The 23,907-nt window shown below is 48.5% G+C and overlaps 1 protein-coding gene across 1 annotated transcript in view; it reads left to right on the plus strand.

The window, feature by feature from the left end:
* LOC139054310 (cytochrome P450 3A27-like) overlaps positions 1–23,907 on the plus strand; it is a 77,114-nt gene that overhangs the window by 23,384 nt on the left and 29,823 nt on the right. Inside the window, exons 2-3 of the mRNA XM_070531129.1 lie at positions 2,526–2,622; positions 20,140–20,192. Of these exons, the coding sequence (XP_070387230.1) occupies positions 2,526–2,622; positions 20,140–20,192 (150 nt within the window). The remainder of the gene's footprint in view (positions 1–2,525; positions 2,623–20,139; positions 20,193–23,907) is intronic.

Here is a 23,907-nt window from a genome sequence, read left to right on the forward strand (position 1 = left end):
TCTCTTCTTCTTATCCTTCACGAACCATTGAATAAACAGTGAAAGTTTCGCGCTAGAAATTGTCTCGTCCCTGCCTGTTCCCCGTGGTCTACCGGACGCCTGCAGCCCGCCGACAACGCCACACTACCCGATAGTAACGCCCGTGGAGGTTCGAGAAACGGCGTCGCAACATCTTCCTCACGCCATCGTCTTGGCAAAGAATGTCCGCGGTCATCGAGTGTGATGCATTCATGTTTATTTGTGCGCGATGACACCATGCTTGTAAATTTAGTTAGTAAGCGAGGGTTTGAATGTTTATACGGCCAATAAAACTACTATCCCTACTTCCTATACATGTCTCCTAATTTGCTATCGCAATCAGTGCTTCGCCTTTTGGGCGAAACAGCGTCTTTTTACTGAGGAGGACAACGGTTTGGCTTTATCAAGAAGTTTGCAGGTTCACTGCATCTATTTCAGTTGCTTTGGCAAAACGTCAAATTTCCGTCACGTTACGAAAGCACATCGGAACCATCACCACCATTTTTTACGCATGCCGCCTACGTCACGCTTCTAAAAAACTGGCGGAATACACCGAATGGAGCCTCAGACCAGCCTGCGTGGTACTACCTCGCGCCGCGTTCTGTGGAAAACATTATGTCGCAGACGAGTCACAATAGCCGCATGCCTGCAGTCAGAGTGGGTCATGTGTACGTTTTTCATTGATCTCGAACCCAATTGACAGAAGTAGTTGATCTGGGCAGATAGCACAGTGATGCGATTCGTTCGCCGCTGCCGTGTCGTGGGCACTTTTTTTTTCATTTCCGTATAGACCGTTTTTTCGTAGGCGCCGCCATATTGTGAGCGCAGTGGCGCCGCCTATGAGCAGCGCCATACTGGCTTGGGTGAAAGCGGTCTTTTGCATGGCAGGTATACGCTCGGCGGCCGGTTCTGGCGTTTGTTTTCGCCGTCGTGGGGCCTGTTTAGTATGACGTGCGTCTTCTACGTGGTAAACGGTTCTGTGAGACGTGCTGAAGTGGTTTAAGGCGTCATGGCCGAAATTTCTGCCGGCGTTGAGGTGGACGGAACACGCAGTGCGATGTGTGCGCGCATATTCGAGTCTACAATCAGCCTCGGAGATGAATTGTATACTTCTGAATGTTCACTAATGTGACCTTATTGCAGTATTACCCTCTGTAAGCTTTGGTTTAGGTGCCATGAAACATACGCGACGATCGTAACAGCGTGAGCGTGAGTACCGTTCTGCTACGATAGGAGCTGTGATGTTTTACTTTGACAAGGTTTCAAACTGTTCGCTGCAGGTTACATTGCGTGACTACTTGGTTCGATGGATGAGGTTTCCGCCCTTGAATAACATAGTTTTGGCAAGTGATATCAGCATACCTTACAGTCTGAATAACGCTTGTCCAGCAAAGGGACTGTTTACGAACTGCGCGAGCGTCCTAAGCAGTGGTAGGTGCTGGATTACATATATCTTTGTTCTATATACCGCGTGGACCAAGCATACGGCATCAGCGGTTATATCATCCTCGTTTTCTCTTGCTTTTTCTAGAAAGAGGATGATAACCGAATTTCTTTTTCGGTTGTCTTGGTTCCGTTCTCTACGACGCACTCACACGCATTACGGAAATTTGGTCCTCAAAAATAGGCATTGCATTCTTTTTATGCGATCCCTCATATATTATGGCTGTATGCAGGCCAAAAAGGCAATGCCGAAGCGCACAGCTTACATATGTACCGTGCTGGATCACCAACCGCAGTGATCGCTGTGTTGAGCAGCGCCATCGGCCTCATGCAGGAAGGCTAGCGTAGACATACGGTAATTTCTAGCCTACTAGACTTGAAATGCGCGAGAACGATGCCGGTGCATCACAAATATTTGATTGCGCCTGCCGCTTAGATGTTTCGTGGTTGCCTTAGGTTGGCCGTGCACGAGTATGCGCTCTTATGCTTTGTTTTACTCCCTACGCCAAGCGATCAGATATTGAGCAGATTTACTATTTGATGCTGCTAATACAGAGACATCGGTTTTCTTTGTTGAATTAAAACCGATATAAGCAAAATAGTTCACAACACATACACACACCGCGACTGATAATGCGCGTACACCGCGGCTGATTATGCGCGTCACATTTTTGCGCCCCCCAAGAGATATTTCCGCCTATTGTAGTTACCGATGCACCGAAAGGCTTCCCTGACGACCTTATATGAACGGACACGGCGTAAATTTCACAGGGTACGATCTAAAACATCAAGAAATCGTTCCGCAGCACGCGACAGCAATACTTTCAAGCAGCGCCGCGCCGAATCGCCCAAGCCAGAGAGGAGGAAAGGCTCTTCGAGCGCCCTATCCTCCTCGCCCGATGAAACGGTCTATAGCTACTGATGGTTTATATTTGATACTTTGCTGGTATTTGTTTGGCACTAGCCTTATTGAGCTCCAACCAAAAGACGTGCTCCTGTGTTGGATTATTCATTTGAGCTGATAACACTGTAGAGCACTCTTACTACACTATATTTCGTTTCAGGTCACGCAGGAGGCGATTTTCGTTGTTTAGAAAGCTTGGAGTTCCCGGACCTCTCCCGAGCCTGATAAGTGGCAACATACCAGAAATCAAAGCAAAGGTAACCCTATACGGTGAACGGTTTGTAACCAGAAATTATAACTGCCGTATGGACTCAGTTCAAATGGTGTGTCGGTTGTAACGCAGACCCCGTTCTCAAAACGTGAAATGGAAAGTGCTGAGCCTTGGATTGTAACACACACTGCTATTTTCATCCACCCCAATCGCTCGTCGGCCCATAAAGCGGGGAAGGCACTTTTGTGCTTCTTGAAGACGACGGGCTTGAGTGAGCGTCTGTAACTATTAGTGCAATTACTATTAGACCACACGCGTCAGCGAACTCACCGTTAATTCCCTTCTTTCCTGCCCTCCTCTCTCTCCATGTCATCATTGTTTTCCTTTTTCCCATTCCCCCGTGTAGGGTAGCCAACCGGTCGTTATTCAGGTTGATCTCCCGACCTTCTGCTTTTCTCTTTCCCCCTTCCTATTTTCATACTTCAAGACATATAAATGCCATGCCCTCGATGCACCACTCACCATTTTTTCATAGTATGAGAGTGAGAGTGGAATAGTTGTTTGTCCTCACTTGGCAAAAAAAATAATAATTGATTGCATTCAAGCCAATGTGAAATGGGCATCACCCGCTATCGCTATCTTTCGAATCCCTACCGCTGTCAACATCATCAAAGCATCTCCGCTTCGGCAACGTCTATGGCATTTCAGATAAAGCATTCTTTAAACGCCTTGGAAGTCCTGGCTGCCTCTCCTGAATTGGGGAGAGGACACAAAGTTACCACAGCTGCTACTGCTATTGATTAATTTTTTAAACTGCCAACTTTTACGAAGTTGGCGCAATAAACCAATCACAATGCGCAGCCACCCTTTCAGCCAATCAGATGTGAGAAAATTGTGAATTCGACACCGTGACGGAGTTCCAGGGTGTTAGAATAGCACCCCTGCAGTGACGTGTGAATTTTGTTGAAATAAAGAAACGTGTATTGCCAATGAGGATTGCTTGTCGCTTTTGAGGTTGCTTGTCACTATCTCAGCGCGACACCTTTTAGCGATTTTCTTTCCGGAAAATGTAGTGCGCATTAGAGTCGAATAAATATCGTAGTCGGTTCTATCCCATAAAAAGAAAAATTATGTGGTTTTACGTGCGAAAACCACTTTCTGATTATGAGGCCCGCCGTAGTGTGGGAGTCCGGAACTTTAGACCACCTGGGGATCTTCAATGTTCACCTAAATCTAAGTACACGGGTGTTTTCGCATTTCGCCCCCATCGAGATGCGGCCGCCGGGGCCAGGATTTGATCTCGCGAACTCCCAAGCTTAGCAGCCCAACACCATAGTCACTAAGCAACCACGCGGGGTCTATTCAATGAAAAACCTGAAAAAAAATTGTCGCACTAATACCTCGAGAATTAAGACGTGTAGGCACAGCATAATGTGGCAACTGCTTGAACAAATCCTTTGGGCATAGCAAAAAGAATTCTGGTATGCAATCAGTCATCGGAGATAAAGAGAGCTACCCTTACTTGTATTGGTTGGGGCGGGAAAAATCTTAAACATGCTATCGAAAGTTCTTCTGAGGAACCGGTCAGGAAACGTTGCACCAGTGACACCCCCAATTTTCATACTCACGTGTTTTGAATGGTACAATAGACGTCGAGCCAAATAAGCAAGGCTTTTGGTTCACAAGAAGTTTCTCACTAGCAAAATAGGTTTTTTAACGTTGCAGTTGTTATCACAATTTGACCCCTCTCGTGCTTACACGCAGCTTTTGTGTACGAAGTGTCTCTTGAATATGGACAGTGGTGTTTTGAAAACGGACGTTGTGGTTGAAGTAATTTCAGTGAAGCTCTAGGCGACGTGGTAGAAGAACAATACGCTGAGTTCTGGTCACGGCGAACAAAATAACTTGTATAATTGTGACGAAATACAGATGAAGCTAAAGAGAGAAGTCCCAGTACCTAAGCATGTAGCGGCATGTTGCGACTGCGTACTTAAACATGTAGTGACTGTCTATCATATGGAGGACGGTGCGCGGCCTTGGCTCGTATTCACAGCAACGGCACCCATTATCAGCCCTAGCCCTCCATCAAGGCCGCTCGCAGGTTGGTATAGCCGAAGATTTCTATGTGAAGGTTGCGGGCAGTGTGGTCACCATCAATAGCGAAATTCTGGGTTAGGTTCCTGCGACACGCTTCCCAGAATTCAATGTGTCCGTCTCACCTGAGAAATTCGACGCTGCTCTGGCCACATGCAGATGCTCATGGTGGCCAGTCCCAGGGGGCATCATCTACGCTGCTTTATGCCACCTAGGTGAAGATGGCCGAAGTAGACTTCTGGATTGTCATAACCAGTCATGGAATGATGGCATCGTTCCTGAGCGGTGGAAGTCCAGCCACTTGGTACCACTCTTAAAGTCGTCACTTGACTTAGCGTCCTACAGACGCATTGCGCTGTCCAGCGGTGTTGGAAAGGTCATGGAGAGAATCGTATCTTGAGGGCCACAACGTATACCCCGAGGCCATGGCTGGGTTTAGAAGAGGCCGTTCCTCTACTGACAACGTCATCGTCCTTGTGACGTCTGTGCAACAAGAAAAAAACCGCAAGCGTATATCGGTTGCACTATTTCTCGATGTGAAAAGCGCCTATGATAATATAACGCATGAAGCCATCCTTGATGTGCTGGAAAATAATGGAATTAGTGGACGCATGTTTCGGTGGCTTTGGAGCTATCTATTCAAAAGATCCTTCTTTGTGCATAGTGCAGATGGCCGAACCGCTGACCATAACACTTGCCGTGGTGTCCCTCAGGGTGGAGTTGTTAGCCCCACTTTGTTCAACGTAGCAATCCTTGGACTTGCCGACGTTCTACGACATACAGTAAATCTTTCCATATATGCTGGCGACATATGCATATGGGCCTCGGTAGTTACACGGCTCCAGGTGCATGCACTGCTCCAAAAAGCCGTGACCCTAACATCATCGTGCCTGCGTGTCCAAGGCCTCAGCATATTGACCGAGAAGTGTGCCTTAGTCGCTTTTACCCACAAGTCCATGACCTGGTACCCCATTTCTATTGATCACCAAACAATTTCCTGCGCAAAATCGCACCGATTCCTAGGCGTTATTATCGACAGAAACCTTTCATGGAGCCCCCACATCTCCTACTTGAAGGAGTTCACTTCTATCACCCACATACTAAGGTTTCTTGCCGGTAAAACGTGGGGCACATCCATGGCATCTGTGTTTCCACTATACAGGACGCTCTTCCTAGGATACTTGCGATATAACATACCAGTGCTGTCCAATGCTAACCAAACTAATATCCATGCCCTACAGAGCATTATAGGCCAAACCCTTCGAACATCCTGGGGCTACCTCGAAATGCTTCAACGGTAGCAACAATTGCCATCGCGAGAGAACACTCTATAATGACTTATATAGCTATCGACGCCCTCCGGGCGCATGTTCGCCGTATATCCCGAGCCCTTGACTACCATCTCGCTCGCTTACCTGAGAAAAGACCCAAGGCTGCGTTGTCCAGATGAATTGCAGCTAACCAGCGCTCTTTGTCATTGGGGCACTCATCCGCAACAAGAACGCTATCCCCTCTGTGGTGTTTGAAACGGCCACCTGTGTACCTTGCTATTCCATGAATAGTGAAGAAAGCCAGCCTGACCACCGCGGCTCTCAAGGAGATCCCATGGGAACTTTTGCATTGTTCATACGCTAACCGAGTCCATATTTACATGGATGAATCCGTCTCGGAAAATTCGACGGGTGCCACTGTGATACCATCTCAATCGGTCATAAAGTTTAAGATTTCACACGTAACGACATCTACAGGTTCCGAACTGGCTGCTCTGTGCGCTGCTGTCGAATACATTGAAAAAGAACCGCCCAACAAATGAGCAATATTTTGTGATTCGAAAGCAGCCCTCCAGAGCTTGCGAGGTTTCGACGTAGCAATTACGAATAGCTGATGTCACAAATCAACGAAACTTGCCATTGCACTTCTGAACGAGGGCATAATATCATCTTTCAGTAGCTGCCGGGACAACGTGGCGTCGTTGGTAATCACTTCGCCGATGACGCTGCCCGACGTGCCCAGGCTGGCGCACTGACACTCCTTATACCTTCGCAGAGTAGACGCTGCAAGAGAGCTTCGCAGTCTCGCTCGTACCATCACTTTCAGTTGCTGGCATACACCACAGAACTCTAAAAGTCGTTTATAGAGCCTCGACCGATCACTTAAAATTTAAGCTACCAGTAAACCTTTCACGACGAGGCGCAACACTGCTGTGTCGGCTGTGGGTAGTGGCAGCATTCACCAGCTCCTACCGCTATCGTATTGGAATGGCGGACTCACCAATGCGCACTAACTGCAAGTGCGAAGAGACCATCAGTCATCTTCTGTGCTACTATTCTCGCTTTGACAATCAAGGTCAGACTCTCCGGTCTGCCTTGAATAGACTGGTTGACAGGCCATTTGCGGAAACGAAGATCTTGGGAACCTGGCCTCACAGTTGATTAGCCCAGAAAGCAGTTCGAGCACTTTTTCACTACCTGAAGACAACAGACTTCAGTACCCGACTACAGATACCCTACACCTAACTTATTGCATGTGAAAAGGCGGTATAGACTCACGTTTTCTCTCTATCTCTCTTTCACTCCCCATTCCCCTCCCCACGTGTAGGGTAGCAAACTTTCCAGTCTGGTTACTTTCCAGTCTGGTTAACCTCCCTGCCTTTCCTTCTACCCTTTTCTCTCGCGCTCTTTCTAGTTCTCTTCCTCCACTGTGAATAACTATTTTTCCTGTACAGATACCTCAAAACACTCCCACCCCATTTACTTTCTTCCATATTCCTCAGTCATTCTTCATAATCAATTTTCCTGCGAGCTTCCCTCACTTCAAAACTAGTCCAGCCTATATCACCTTGCACACTTTTATTTGTAGCCTTCCAGTGAGCTCCCAATGCGACGCGACCCGCTGATATTTGTTTCCTATCTAGTCGTGATTGTACCCTTTCTTTAAAGCAAACAACCGCATTTCCAAAAGTAAGTCTTCAAACCATTACACCTTTCCACATACCTCCAAGCACCTCATACCTATTGTATCCCCATAGAGCTCTATGCTTCATTATGGCTCCATTTCTCTTCCCCTTCACAGTTAATGTTTTCCTTGTGTTTCCATATATCCATTATCTTCGTATATCCATATACGATGGTATTTATATTCTGTTAGCCGAGGTATTTTCTGGCCCTTTATCGCCACTGTCTGTTTACTGTTTTCATTTAATATCATAACAGCTGATTTCTTCCTGTCCAACCTAAACTGTAGCCTTCCAGTCCACAGATTTTACCCGGACGTTGCAAATCACTTTGCTTGTTAGCTAGCAACACAATGTGGTACGCATGAAATAAACATGGAAGCTGCTGCTCTACTACTGCACCCCCCTGTTTATAAGATAGACTAAGGCCGATATGACTTCCTTCTAGCGCCCTCTCCATCCTTACCATGTACATCATAAACAGCCGTGGGGATAAAGGGCACGCCTGCCTCAGTTCCTTGTTGATATGAACGTTCCCCTCGCTCCTCATGCCTTCCCATTCAGCGCATACGGTATTTCCTAGGTAAATCTCTCTCAAAAGGTGTAGACAGTCGTCACCTAAGCCGTCCCCTTCCAGAATATCTCACAAAATGCTGTCGTGTACGTTGTCATTGGCTCCTGTAATGTCTAAAAAGGCCACATAAATGGTCTGCTTTCTACTTTTGGTATTTCAATACACTGAGTAAGAGCAAATAAATTATCATCTAAACGCTTACGTATTCTGAAGCCATTCTGAAGTTCTCCCAAGATGCCATTATTCTCTGCCCATGCTTGAAGCTTTAATTTGATTGCTTGCATCGCTCGCCTGTATACTACCGACACAATGGTCAACGGTCTATACGAGTGAATTCCATCTCTCTCCCCCTTACCTTTATAAAGTAAATTCCTTCTTCTTTGTCCCTAACTGTCAGGTACTCGTCTATCTTTTAAAGTTTTTTTCCACTGATTTCACCAGAGCTTCCTTATTTTTTGGTCCTAGTTCATTAATCAGCCTAATGGGTACCTCGTCTAGCCCTGTGGCTGTGCACTTAGGAATTTTCTCTTCATCTTTCTTCCAGTTGAAATTTGTCAGCACCACCTCTTTTTCCACCTGGGTCTCTTTGATGCTCTTCGTTTCTTCAAATACAACCTCGTCATTGCCTTGGAAAAATTCGGCTGTTATTTTTCGGATGTATTTTATTGCCGCTTCTCCTTCCAGTCTGATTTGGTCTTCGTCTAGGACATTTTGTCGTATTGTTGTTGACTTCCTGCCTAATAATTTTATGTGTCTCCAAAATATTCAAGGTGCGGCCTTCTTTTTCTCACGTGTTTCTGACAACCAACGTTCACTTTCACCTTTTAGTTTTTCTTGCACCAGTATTTGAATCATAGACTTTTTTTACCGGTATACTTCCCATTGACAGGTTACTTCATTTTGCGGCAACTGCGCCTTCTTTGCCTGCCTGTCCTCTCGGGGTGCTTTGTGTCATTCGGTGATCGCTTCTCGTATCTGCCTCTTCCACCAGTTTTTCTGTTTCTTTTTTTCTTTCCAACGAATATCTTGTTTCTCTTTCCGTATTTCTGTCGTTATTAAACTTAGGACCTGACTATATTCCCATTCCTTATTTGGCAATTTGCCAAGTTCTTCCTCGACTCTAGTGACTATATTTTTTATTTCTTCAGCGTTCAAATTTTAACTGGCCATTTTGCGCTCCTTGCTCTCTTTCAAAACTGCATATCCCATTTCCAAAATGTCGCGTTTATAGTCACTGCCTATGCTGCTATACCCTTCCTCATCAATGACCATTTCTCTCAGCTTGTCATGAATTCATTCTATCATCAGACAGTAATGAATGGTTCATTGCCGGTTTCCCACTTCCCACGTTATCTGCCCTTCACACTTAGGCCCTGTATTCACGATAACGAGGTTATGTTGCTCATAGAGCTTTAGCATTGACTGCCCATTATTGTCGGTATAGCCATCTAAATCTTGTATGTGGGCATTCATGTCACCAAACAGAGTAATTTCAGAACCATTCCCGAAACCCTTAATATCAGCACTCATGCATTCCACTAACTCTTCATTCTTCCCTGTGCAATTATTTCCGCTCCACAAATTGGTAACACCAGCCAAGTTTTTTTTTTTCCACGCATTGTACCTGATAGCCAAAGATGCTCTTGACATTTGGAATTTGCTGTTTTTCATTTGGCTCCCTGATGGACAAGCCTTTCGACTCCCCCTCCCTTTCTTTCCGACTTAGTTCTGTTGCACCCTTCCGAAACGTAATTCTCCATCACTGGCGGCTCTTCCGAGTGTCTAAGGTGAGCCTCTGTAACCACCGACAACCCTATTTTCTGTCTATTTAACTGCACCTCAATCTCTGCCCACTTTTCCTTTCTTCTGCCGCCCTGCATGTTTATGTAGCCTATTGCATGGCGAGCTCTCTTTCTTGCTTTCCTTCTTTTTCTGTTATCAATGGCGATGCCCGTCTGAGGTTCCCCTAGGGGACCTTCTTCATCACTACCTAGTCTGGCCTGCGGAGCACCTGTGTGCCCCCAAAAAATCAACAGCGTGACCACCAAGTCATCAGCCCCCTTCTCGTGCCAGCCTGCAATTGAAGTCGATCCCGTCTTGTTTAAAAGCACCACACCTTCTCGCTTCCTTGTTTACTTCACCAACCTCGAAGCGTTTCTCTCGGCTCACTTTCCATATCGCCTCATTAGCAATTACTACGGCTTTTTGTGCGTGACTGTCACGTACAGGCACCTCCCACACCGTGCACGCCACGATCTGCACCTGAGGGGATAGCTTGCGCAAGTCGTGCACCCCCTAAGCCAAGCGCTGGGCTAGTCCTTTCCCTTTCCTGCTTGGGGCGTCATTTAGCCTACCTGCTACTATGACAAGGTTGCACACGTAGGCATTTTCCGTGAGCTTTTCTTTTGCCCGCTCCATGACAGAACCCAGTGTCCGCCCTGAAAATGTCCCTACCACCACTCTTTTATCGCCTTTCACCCTCTCCACAATTGCTTCTGAGCACCTAGCCAGGTTTGAGTAACCGGCGATAATCACCCTTTCACTCTTCCTACCTCTCCCTGCTTCCCTTTGTCCTTTTCCACGTGATTCGGACTCGACAATGGGCATTGTCCCCGGTGTTCCTGCTTTTTCCGCGTGGCTGCATCAAGGTAGGTGCCGCTCTTTCCAGCTAACCCTTCACCACGTTGTGCGCATTCCACGTACTTAGCTAGCGCTCCCTCTCCTGTTACGTCGGGGGACTGCGTTCCATTGTCACGCACATTCTAGTTTACAATGGCGACCCTGTTCAGCTTTTCGTTGGCTATTCAAGAACATTTTCAACCACCTTCCGTGCGTCGCGCTCCCTATTTAGCTCATTTTTGAGCTCTTCTACCTGTCTGACAAGCTCTTCCTTGAAAGGCTCCATTTTCTTGAGCCCTGCATCGACATCACTGTGTGCCGTTTGACTCGGTTCCGTCTGTATTATCATCCTCTCCATTTAGCTCATTTTTGAGCTATTCCACCTCACTGACAAGCTCTTCCTGGAAAGCCTCCATTTTCTTGAGCCTAGCATCGACATCACAGTGTGTGCCAATTGATTCGGTTTCCTCTCCATTCTCATCCGTCCCCTCCTCTGCCTTAAGGGACCCCCCCGCACTGCCTGCTTTCCCGGCTTTCTTGCCATGTATTGCACGGCTTTTTTCTGATGCAAGTACTATACTACTATTATACTATAACAATGCCGAGCACGTGCCTTTTAGCAAAAACATATAACCACAGGATCCAAATCCTCAAAATGTCGCAAAGCAACCCTCACCACTGTTTCAAAAGCAATCAATGCCGCGGAGACCCTAAGTATGACAAGCTCTCGCACGCGCTGATCGACGTGGCTGTGCTCTCACTTTCCTACCAAAACATGCACCATAAAACCACTTATAGCTATTAGTCTTGCCAACTCCAACCTACCACTTAAAAACTACAAACACTCAACGTCCCACCCGGTTGCACGTTTGAAGCAACTGGCACGAAAGGACGCTCTAACCATCCTGCAGAACCAAATGTACACAAAATACGAGAGACAAAAAAAGAGAAAAAAAGACACCCAATAACTTTTTAGTGCAAAAAAAAGATCAGCAAATCAAAAGCAAAAGCAAGCTCAAAGCATGCACAAAAGCTTTTGATTTCGTCGCCGCCACGGAGCCCCGAAAAGAACTTGCATTCGCCGCAAAATCTCGAGTGATCGCCAGGAGGAAGGTCTTGCCGCGCCGCCTCTTGGCGGCAACATGCGACACACCAGGCCACGCTCTCTGGGCCAACTGCAACGGCTTCTAGGACACTATAAGACATCTGTCACGTACGTCACGTGCAATTTTCTCGGGTTCTTTGCTCGTGACAGTTCGTGCTTAAGGACGCCGTCTCGGGCATCGGTCCACACTCCCCGCACTTTCGCCGTATAGCAGCTAACGCAACATACAAATTGCGCGACGCTCTACCGACTCGAGGATCGACCCAGCTCGAACAGGTTTGAAGGTTTCTTGGCCGCAATGCAAATGCCATTGCCGTTTTACCATTATTATTATTTGTTTTGAACACATATTGTCACGTGGTGGTGACGTTGAATAACACAGTAGCAATACTGTGAACAAAACTAATTTTTATTGGGCGAACCTATGCCCACAAAACAGGCTACACTTATAGCACAACGATAGCGGCGAACACAGTCGGCGATCATCGAAAATCTGATCAGCGGGTCAAGCGCGTCGGCTTTTATACAGCAATCATCGAATGTTCCAGATTAAACGTTGGGACCCGCATGCCTTCTAAAATGTTCTACACCATTCGTGTCAAGCGATGAAATCAGATAACACAACGTTCGGCGACAACAGACAGCGGATAGAAGCATCGATAACTTTCCAGAAACTTCGGATACATGCAGGCGTGTCCCGCGCTGTGCGATAACATTTGTTAGGCGACAAAACTTGTCGCCCGATAAAGACAAGTACACGTGTCAATACCCCCCTCTTAAAAAGCATCGACCCGATGCTTCAAACAAACGAAAGTAATAAGTAAGCAGTCATAGCAAAAAAAAAGTAAAGAAAGTTCGTTAGCGTCCGTAAAGTGGTTTAAGACGCACCACGTGGACCACTTCAGGTCGTGCGCGACGTCGCTGTGAATGCGAAATGCCGTCTGGCACGACGTCATAGTCCAGAGCGCCAATACGTCGGATGACCTTGTAGGGTCCGAAATAGCGTCGGAGTAGTTTCTCACTGAGTCCTCGTCGGCGTATCGGTGTCCAAACCCAAACACGGTCGCCGGGCTGGTACTCAACAAAGCGTCGTCGGAGGTTGTAGTGTCGGCTGTCAGTCCTCTGTTGGTTCTTGATCCGTAGGCGGGCGAGCTGTCGGGCTTCTTCGGTGCGCTGGAGATAGCTAGCGACGTCAACATTCTCTTCGTCAGTGTCGTGGGGCAGCATGGCGTCGAGTGTCGTCGTCGGGTTCCTGCCGTAAACCAGCTTAAACGGCGTGATCTGTGTTGTTTCGTGCACCGCCGTGTTGTAAGCGAATGTTACGTACGGCAGGACGGCATCCCACGTCTTGTGTTCGACGTCCACGTACATCGCTAGCATGTCGGCGAGGGTCTTATTCAGCCGCTCCGTAAGACCATTCGTCTGCGGGTGGTAGGCCGTTGTCCTCCTGTGCATAGTCTGACTGTAGTTCAGAATGGCTTGGGTGAGCTCCGCTGTAAAGGCCGTTCCTCTGTCGGTGATGAGGACTTCTGGGGCGCCATGTCGAAGCAGGATGTTTTCGACAAAGAATTTCGCCACTTCGGCTGCGCTACCTTTCGGCAGTGCTTTAGTTTCAGCGAAGCGGGTGAGGTAGTCTGTCGCCACGACGATCCACTTATTTCCGGTTGTTGACGTCGGAAAGGGTCCCAGCAAGTCCATCCCGATCTGCTAGAATGGTCGGCAAGGAGGCTCGATTGGCTGTAATAATCCGGCTGGCCTTGTCGGCGGTGTCTTGCGTCGCTGACAGTCTCGGCATGTTCTCACATAACGGGCGACGTCGGCGGTCAGGCGCGGCCAATAATACTTTTCTTGTATCCTCGATAGTGTCCAGGAAAAAACGAGGTGTCCAGCGGTCGGATCGTCATGTAGGGCGTGCAATACTTCGGGACGAAGTCCTAACGGGACAACAAGAAGGTAGTTGGCGCGGACTGGTGAAAAGTTCTTCTTCAAGAGGAGATTGTTTTGAAGCGTGAAGGAAGATAATCCGCGCCTAAATGCCCCGGGGACAACGTCGGTGTGCCCTTCCAAATATTCCACCAGGCCTTTTAGATCCGGGTCTGCCCGTTGCTGTTCAGCGAAGTCTTCCGCGCATATCATGCCAAGGAAGGCTTCGTCATCTTCGTCATCTTGCGGCGGCGGGTCAATGGGGGCGCGTGATAGGCAATCGGCATCGGAGTGTTTTCATCCGGACTTGTAGGTTACAGTGATGTCGTATTCTTGTAGCCTGAGGCTCCACTACGCCAGTCGTCCTGAAGGATCCTTTATACTCGCTAGCCAACACAACGCGTGGTGGTCACTGACGACTTTGAATGGCCTGCCATAAAGATAAGGGCGAAATTTAGGTGTAGCCCAAACGATGGCGAGGCATTCCTTCTCGGTCGTAGAATAGTTGCCTTCCGCGTTTGACAGCGACCGGCTAGCGTAAGATATCACCTGTTCAACTCCGTTTTTCCTCTGGACTATAACGGCACCGAGGCCTAGGCTACTGGCGTCAGTATGGATTTCTGTATCGGCGTACTCGTCGAAGTGCGCAAGTACCGGCGGCGACTGCATGCGTCGTTTGAGTTCTTCAAATGCGTCGGCCTGTGGCGTTTCCCACTTGAACTCAACATCACATTTAGTTAGACGTGTAAACGGCTCGGCGATGCGTGAAAAGTCCTTGACAAAGCCCCTGTAGTAGGCACACATGCCAAGGGATCTACGCACTGCCTTCTTGTCGGTGGGCTGCGGGAACTTTGCGATGGCAGCTGTTTTCTGGGGGTCGGGGGGTACTCCGGATTTACTGATGACGTGGCCTAGGAACAGAAGCTCGTCGTAAGCGAAGCGGCATTTTTCTGGCTTCAGAGTGAGCCCTTATGACTTGATGGCCTCTAGTACTGTGGCAAGCCGCCTAAGGTGATCGTCGAAATTTCCCGCGAATACAACGACGTCATCCAAGTAAACGAGACAGGTCTGCCATTTCAATCCCGCTAAAACCGTGTCCATCACGCGCTGGAACGTTGCAGGCCCCGAGCACAGTACAAATGGCATAACCTTGAACTCGTAGAGGCCGTCTGGGGTGATGAAGGCGGTCTTTTCGCGATCTCTTTCGTCGACTTCTATTTGCCAATAGCCAGACTTGAGGTCCATCGAGGAGAAGTACTTGGCGTTGCAGAGCCGATCCAATGCGTCCTCTATCCGTGGAAGGGGGTATACGTCCTTCTTCGTGATCTTGTTCAGACGACGATAATCGACGCAGAAACGTAGGGTTCCGTCCTTTTTCTTCACCAGGACAACAGGGGATGCCCACGGGCTTTTCGATGGCTGGATGATGTCGTCGCGCAGCATTTCGTCGACTTGTTCTCTTATAGCTTCGCGTTCTCGCGGCGAAACTCGGTAAGGGCTTTGGCGGAGTGGTCGAGCGTACTCCTCGGTGATTATGCGATGCTTGGCGACTGGTGTTTGTCGAATCCTCGATGTCGTCGAAAAGCAGCCTTTGTATCGTCGGAGCAGACTTCTGAGCTGCTGTTGCTTAATCACTGGGAGACTTGGATTAATGTCGTAGTCTGGTTCGGCAACCATGGTCGTCGGGGTAGATGCGGCGGAATCCGAGAGGACAAACGCATTACTGGTTTCCGCAATTTCCTCGATGTACGCGATCGTCGTGCCCTTGTTGATGTGCTTGAACTCCTGGCTGAAGTTTGTCAGCAACACTTCAGTTTTCCCTCCATGCAGTCGAGCGATCCCTCTTGCGACGCAAATTTCACGGTCTAGCAGGAGACGTTGGTCGCCTTCGATGACAGCTTCTACGTCAGCGGGTATTTCGGTGCCAACCGAAATAACAATGCTGGAGCGGGGCGGGATGCTTACTTGATCTTCGAGCACACTCAAGGCGTGGTGACTACGAAGGTTCTCCAGCGGTATCGCTTTATCTTCCGACAGCGTTATTGACATCGACTTCAGATCGATGATTGCGCCGTGTTGGTTCAGGAAATCCATACCGAGAATGACGTCTCGTGAACACTGTTGGAGGATAACGAAGGTGGCAGGGTAAGTCCGGTCATGAATGGTTATTCTTGCCGTGCAGATTCCAGTCGGCGTAATCAGGTGTCCTCCAGCGGTGCGAATTTGAGGGCCTTCCCATGCAGTCTTAACCTTCTTTAACTGGGCGGCGATGTGTCCACTCATGACGGAGTAATCAGCACCGGTGTCCACTAAGGCGGTAACTGCGTGGCCGTCGAGAAGCACGTCGAGGTCGGTGGTTCTTTGTCTGGCGTTGCAGTTAGGTCTTGGCGTCGGATCACGGCTGCGTCGTGTTGAACTGAAACTGGAACGTCGCGTCGTCAAGTCGTCTTTCGTCGGTGTAGTCTTGGTTTGCTGACTTCGTCGGGACTGCGGCGTGTCTTCATTAGGTCGTCGAGATAGTTTCTTCGTCGTTTTCGTCCGCGGCGGGCGATCTTCGTCAATTCGACGAACAGCAACCACACCTCCATCGGTTGCTGCTTTTAGTTTTTCGGATATGGGCTCGCAGAGCGGCCCCGGGCGGGGCCGGTGTATGGTCGGCGCTGCGGCGACAGGTAGCGGCCTGGTGACGGCGAACGGGACGGTCGTCGAGGGCTCCACTGAGTAGCGGCGAGGTAGTCGGCGATATCGCGAGGGCGTTCAACTTGCTGTGGGCGCGGAGCGTTGAGGGCGAAACCTCGCAGTCCCATCTCCCGGTATGGGCATCGGCGATACACATGGCCGGCTTCTCCGCAGTGATAGCAGAGCGGGCGGTCGTCGGGGGCTCGCCAAATGTCCGTCTTCCTTGCGTAGGTGTGCTGGGCGACGGGTGGGTGTGCTGGCGGCGGCGGCGGCGGATGACGGAACTGCGTCGTTGCTGGGCCCTGGCGTGGTCGCGGAGGGGGACCTTGGCGGCGTGCGACGGCGGCGTAGGTCATCGCTTCTGGCTGGGGCTGTGGTAATTGAGGTTGCACCTCAGGAACCCCAAGCGATCGCTGAACCTCATCTTTCACGATGTCAGCGATGGAAGCTACTTGAGGCTGCGACGAAGGCAGGACCTTGCGCAGTTCTTCGCGCACAATGGCCCTGATGGTCTCTTGAAGGTCGTCCGAACCCAGTCCTTGGATGGCATACTGCGGCGTGTGCCCCTGGGGGTTATATTGCCGGGTGCGCATCTCCAGAGTTTTCTCGATCATCGATGCCTCTGCAGAAAACTCAGCCACAGTCTTCGGTGGGTTACGAATAAGTCCGGCGAAAAGTTCTTGCTTGACGCCCCGCATCAGGAAGCGAACTTTTTTCTCCTCCGACATTTCCGGGTCGGCGTGCCGGAAAAGACGGGCCATCTCCTCCGTGAAGATCCCGATCGTCTCGTTTGGCAGCTGCACTCTGGTTTCTAGTAGAGCTTGGGCTCGCTCTTTTCGCACGACGCTTGTAAACGTTTGCAAGAAGCCGCTTCGGAACAAGTCCCACGTCGTTAAGGTGGCTTCCCGATTCTCGAACCACGTCCTTGCGGCGTCTTCCAATGCGAAATAGACATGCCGCAGCTTGTCGTCGCTGTCCCAACTGTTAAACTTAGCGACCCTCTCATACGTCTCCAGCCAGTTTTCCGGGTCCAACCGTGCAACCGCGGAACGTCGGTGGCTCCTTGGGCTGCTGCAGAACTATTGGGGCTGCTCCGGCTGCCATTGGGGCTGTCTTCTTGGTCGTCTATGGACGAACTTCTCTGACGCTCTTCTTGGTCGTCTCTAGTAGAATTCCGTGTTCCGGGGGCAGCTGCTGTAGCCGGCGGCTTGCTCGATGTTCCGGGACGGCGCTGGTGTTGCCTTTGTGGTCCGGGCTTGAATTACGGCTTGTCGGGGGCGTCCTGTACATGAACGTAAAGCACCTCCACCAGATGTCACGTGGTGGTGACGTTGAATAACACAGTAGCAATACTGTGAACAAAACTAACTTTTATTGGACGAACCTGTGCCCACAAAACAGGCTACACTTATAGCACAACGATAGCGGCGAACACAGTCGGCGATCATCGAAAATCTGATCAGTGGGTCAAGCGCGTCGGCTTTTATACAGCAATCATCGAATGTTCCAGATTAAACGTTGGGACCCGCATGCCTTCTAAAATGTTCTACACCATTCGTGTCAAGCGATGAAATCAGATAACACAACGTTCGGCGACAACAGACAGCGGATAGAAGCATCGATAACTTTCCAGAAACTTCGGATACATGCAGGCGTGTCCCGCGCTGTGCGATAAAATTTGTTAGGCGACAAAATTTGTCGCCCGATAAAGACAAGTACACGTGTCAATATACACATATAGCCACATGAAATATAATGCAGGAACGTACGATTGTAATACACGTATTGGCTGATGACGTAACAATGCGCGTTTCTCTCGCTGACGCTCGCCGAGTACCTATGCCGAACTGAACAATCGCCATGTCATAAGCGCGTGTCGACCGGCTCGAGAAGGAATCATGCCTTCGCCGTCGAATGATCTTCGTCACCGCCATCTTGCTGCTGTCGGCATACACATTCTCGCGTCAGACAGGTAGCTGTTTCTCTTACAGAAACATGTTGGTCCACATGCTAATGCTTCGCATATTCCTTAACGAAGCTGGGTCCACAATTACTGGCAACATGTTTCGTATAATATGTACTGAAACAGTGTGTGTAATGTGGTTCATTTTTTAATGCTGGTGTTCCCAAGTCCCAAACTTTTTACAATTGTTCACAAGTGATGCTATAGTGGGAGTGCTCTGGATTAATTTGGACCATATGCGGTTCATCATTGTCCACCCAAAGCGTTTCTGGATTCCGCCCCTATCGCAATGCGGCCGCCGCCGACTGGATTGAACCCGTGGCTTCGAACTCAGCAGTGCAACCTCACCGAGCTGCCACGGCGGCTCCTTCGCAGGTTGCGGCCAAGAAGCTCAGTCTATACGTAAAAAATGAAGCTACCAAAGTTGCACGTCCTTGTCGCGGGAAAACGTGCAAAGAGTGGTTGGCAAAACACCCGAACCATGCGCATTGTGTAAAATATACCGGGATCCAAAGACACAGCTCCGAGCCTGCCAAGTGCTGAGTTACGTGACGGTGGGCTTTTGCGCACAAGCTACAGAGCGAAGAAAGGAGACTGAAAGTGTCACGCTTTTCATATGGCCCTTGTTGGTTTAAGAGATTCCTCGTTCTGCTGCTGTTTTTCGTGTATTTACCAAGCGAATGCACGTCGTCCATCACCTATGTATAAAACTCAAGTCTTATCGCCAATAAAATTCAGTCGAAAGTTTGTTCTTGTGTTTGTCAAGCCCCTCGCCTTCGTTCTCTTCTGCGCAAACGTCTACCGTCATGGAATGTTACTAACCCACCCAAGCCAGTCCAGCACTTAGTGACGAGTCACGCAGATAGCGGGAGAGAGGGGAGTTTGCGAAGGCTGAGAGTGTGGCATAATGCTCACTCTCCGCTTGTTTGATTTCTTCGTTTTTTATCTCTCTCTCTCTCTCATGGTTTTTACATTGAAAGTTTTATTGCGACACATGTAGCCTGCATAAGCGGCAAGCCACTATATCCAGCAACAAGTGCTGCCGCCACTGCAATTTCTAGGTGTATTACACAATGGCGCACGTAGAGAATAATTATTGAATTCAGTCTCCGTCTCGGTCTACTTATAAGTGACCTAAAGATTTTGAATTAGTCCAGTTCTCTAATTTTGTTATGGTTGCTATCCCACAGCAAACATGGATATTTGTGTTTTTTGTAAATATTCGTGATGCCATACGATGCTACACTGATGTCTTAAAATCATCCTCTGAATTCCTTTTTTTTTTCTAAAGCAAAATATATTGCGCTTGACATGCTGGTGGCAAGCATCGCTTACTTTTTCATTACCCGCAATATCAGCCATTAAGTGTACGTGTACTCCGTGGCACCGATGAAAATTTGAAAATAGCTTTAGCTATTTTCATTTTCCTTTAATCCATTTTCATTTCCTTTAATCAGATCATTTTCATTTCCTTTATTACAATTTCATTTTCCTTTAATCAATTCCTTTAATCAGATCAGCAGAAACTTATTGTAATTTGGCTTTCGTGATTATGCTTAAAAATGTACTGGTTATATACGTAAACACCTTAACAAGAGTCACTGTTTATATCATGGGTAAATTTCTTACTTGAAAAACTTATTTTGGTCACAGGGAGGAACAGCTGCCTTTAGCAACTGGATAAAGGAATATGGCGATATAGTTGGGTAAGTCGGGTTTTTTCTTACTCTTGTCTTATAACCAATGTTATAGCTTCTTCCGTAAGACGCGCTACTTTTCTTGCCTCTTAACTGGTGGGGAGGGGCTGTTTGTCTGTTGTAGATGTTGCGAGAGGCTAACCATCCTCCACGTCTTGCTGCAGTGTCGGGAAACAAAAGCTGCACGGAAGAAGCACTTTATGCCCAACAGCAGCTCATTACCGTCATTCAGCAAAGTTTCTAGGCCCAAAACTGTTTTTTGAAACTAAAGCAGTTCCAAATTTCGTAACTGATGTTGCTGTACTGGTAATCAGCCCAAAAGATTCGCAGCGCATTCTCACACCAGAAGCTGCCGCTGGGGTAGTTGCTATTTGCAGGGCAAGTGCTTCCAGGTCTGTGCCTTTAGGGCCCTGATGAGGCAGTAGTAGTTCTACAATCATTGACACCTTTTACAGTCAAAACGCACTTTAGAGGTTGAAATGGATATATTTTATCTGTTTAAAGTAATCGTTTTTTTAGGCCTCTACATAGCCGTATTACACCTACCCTTCAAACTTCATTGCTCCATTGAACACTCTATTTGTTGTTCGCTGCTCTTAGGCCAGAACTCTCCCTTACGCCAATAAACCCCCCGCACCCATCACCGTCATTAAGACGCACTCGTTTTATCATACTCACATTCGGTTACAAATGCTGGCCATTAGTTTCAAGAAAAAACTGTTTCCTTAGATTCGTTGTAGATGCTCTCAAACTACGGCTATCACGATTGGTTGGTATTTGTAGCACGAGAATGTGGTGTAAATAAAGGAGCAATGAGTGCAGGAGCGTCGTCCACGGAGCCTAATACGAATCTGTGAAACACTGTCAAAGGAAATAAACATATATTCTTCTGTCTATGAAGGCATTCCGACGTGCAGGCGTGGAATTCAAGATCGCACCCGCACGTCTGATCTCGGAGGCCACGATGCTGGTAAACCAGTTCTGCGGAGATCCACACGGTGGAGGAAGTTTTATGGAATTAAATATTATAATTCAACCAAAAGTAGCCCAGAAGTGCGACCTACAGTGCTCTTCTGGACATGTTCAGATTCGGCAATGTTCACATATTCTGAGATGACGGCATATTGAACCAATCAGGGAGGCCGCAGCACTCATGTGGTCAAAGAACTGAGAAAATTGCCAATTGGACAATTTGGCACACTTTGATGATGTTCAGAAAAATACCCCTAGCACAAGCTCCATAGAAAGCTTCGCAGTTGAAGAAAATTTATTCGGGTCCGGGGGATGGAAAGCCGCACAAGCTCTTTTCAAAAGCCCTCTGAGCTGCGAACCTTTCCTTCTGAAAACCCCGTATGGGTTACCCCTGTGCCGGGCTACTCGCAGGTAAATGTTTCTTTTTTTTTTCAGGGCGCAGCTCTTAGGCGCCTGTTCGTCGGTTAAGCGTCGCCGTCCCTTGGCGAAACCGCGCGAATGTTCTTGTGCCACTGGCCGCGCGTTCGTCGTCTCTTTCTTCACAGATCTGTGGAATAAGAGACGACTCCGATGCCGCCCATCATACCATCATTTCCATACTGCCCTTCCCTCTGCAAAGGCTCTCACGGCATTTGGACATATGGATAGGTTTGGTGATTTCGGTCTCATATTCTCTGCGACAATAATCACGAAATGAAAACACGTATCCTGCTCCACTCAAATTTCGCGATAGTTAGCATCGAAATTGCCATGCATTTTTTTATACGAATAACACTCTTTGCATACTTCAGTCGTTTTGAGTGTATTTATCTGTCTAGTCTCTGAGCCGGCCCAGTGGCCCAAGTTGTCTATATGCTTGGGCCACTAGGTGTGTCCTTCTGGTCATGATGCCGTCGCGATCGTTCCGCTGTCGTCATTCCATCGACGTAAATCTTTCTTCGCTATTGTATTGGCAACACAGTCATTACGCCATTATTATACCACCCTTGTCAAGTCGTCATCGTCAGACAGTCGCTGCCGCGCCTCCATTACCAGGTCGTCGTGGTAATGCCGTCCTAGTCGTGCTATAATCGTCACTACAGCTTCTTCATCTGACAATGATGATGTTGTAATGGTCATGCTGATGTCATCATATAAGCTTCGTGATACAATTCACCGTCACGCCATTGTCATGAAACACTGCTCGTCATTCCACTATCCTCGTGCCGTTGCCATATTATCGTCGTCATCCAGTCATCGTCATGCATTCGTTGTCCTACCGTGGTCGGGACGCCGTCGCGGTCGTTCTATCGTCATGATTGCAACTTCGACATCCCACTTTCCTCATGCCATCATCATCATAAGCGTGTCGTCATTCCGTCGTCGTTAACCCATCGTCGTCATACAGGTATAGTCTTCACATTGTCCTCATTGCCGTCGTTACGTTATACCCTCATCGTAATTTAGACATCGACATCTCAATGTCCTCATGCCGTCGCCGTTATACGCCTTTGTGATTTGGCTGATATCATCTATATCGTCATTATGTCGGCGTCACACAGTCGTCGTCATGCCTCCATGCTCATGGGCGACCTTAGCAAGCGAGTGCCATAGCAGAGTGCGACGATATCGAATTATGTGCATATAGTCGATATTCGAAGGAACAAAAAGTCTCACAATAAATACCACTACTCATCTTAAACATGACCTCAAGAATCTGTCGCTACATTCCTCAATTCTTATTACCATCGACCGTCATTGCGAGATGCGTTCTGCAGTAATATTTCATAAAACTTTCTGCACAGCGAGAACGCCTAGCGCTCATACCAACCGGAAGAACAGTCCTTCGGCGCCTAGGCTACCCCACACACGGCAAAGGGCATGAACAAACAATCCATTTGGCACCCAACATCACGGAGCACATCAATGTATCTCCTATCCACAGAAGCATACACCCGGAACATCATGCCGTTCTTCGCCAAGCTCGCGCAAAGACTCTACAGACAAAATACGGCAGTCTCCCCACCACACTATACACAGACGCCGCGCAGTACCACCAAAAACCAGCCAAGACGGCCACCGTTGCCGGCCATAGCCTTCGAGAGGTGGTCGTGATAACGGTCCGCACTGCCAGCGCCCTCGCAGCGAAGGAGGCAGCCATCTCCTTGGCTTTCACCTCTAGGCTAACGCATTATTGACTCCCAGGCAGCTTTCCGTAGCTATGCGAGAAGCAGAATATCTTCCACCGCCCACCGAATCTTCAATCAAGCCTCCCAGTTCCCGGACAAATAAATAATACGGACTCTAGGACACGAGTCCTTCCGTGGAAATCAGCGTGCGCACGCTGTAGCCCGAGGTCGTGCCTCCCGGGCGCCACAAAATAGCGATACAGCCACATCTATTGGGCCCGTACCTTTAGAATACAACTGAACAGACGGCAATACCCACCTCCATACAAGACCCTCTCACACGAAGACGCCGTAGCACGGCGATGATTACAAGCCAACACATGCCCCCATTTAAGCCGACTACACGCAATACACTATACTACTCATACACTATACTGCTCATGCAAATGTCCCCTTTGTAACGACTACGCCTCCCTATATCAGACCACATGGGCGTGCCCCAGCGTGAAGGCAGTCCCGCAAAAAGTCATCAGCTCGGCTTCCCGGTACGCCACACAACCAGAAATTGCAGAACAGGTAGCCATCGCATTGGTACTTTTTAGGCCCAAAGAGAACAAGGATCCACATCGATTATACGGCAGCCA

This window comes from Dermacentor albipictus, chromosome 1, assembly GCF_038994185.2.
Source record: "Dermacentor albipictus isolate Rhodes 1998 colony chromosome 1, USDA_Dalb.pri_finalv2, whole genome shotgun sequence".
NCBI classification, from domain to species: domain Eukaryota; kingdom Metazoa; phylum Arthropoda; class Arachnida; order Ixodida; family Ixodidae; genus Dermacentor; species Dermacentor albipictus.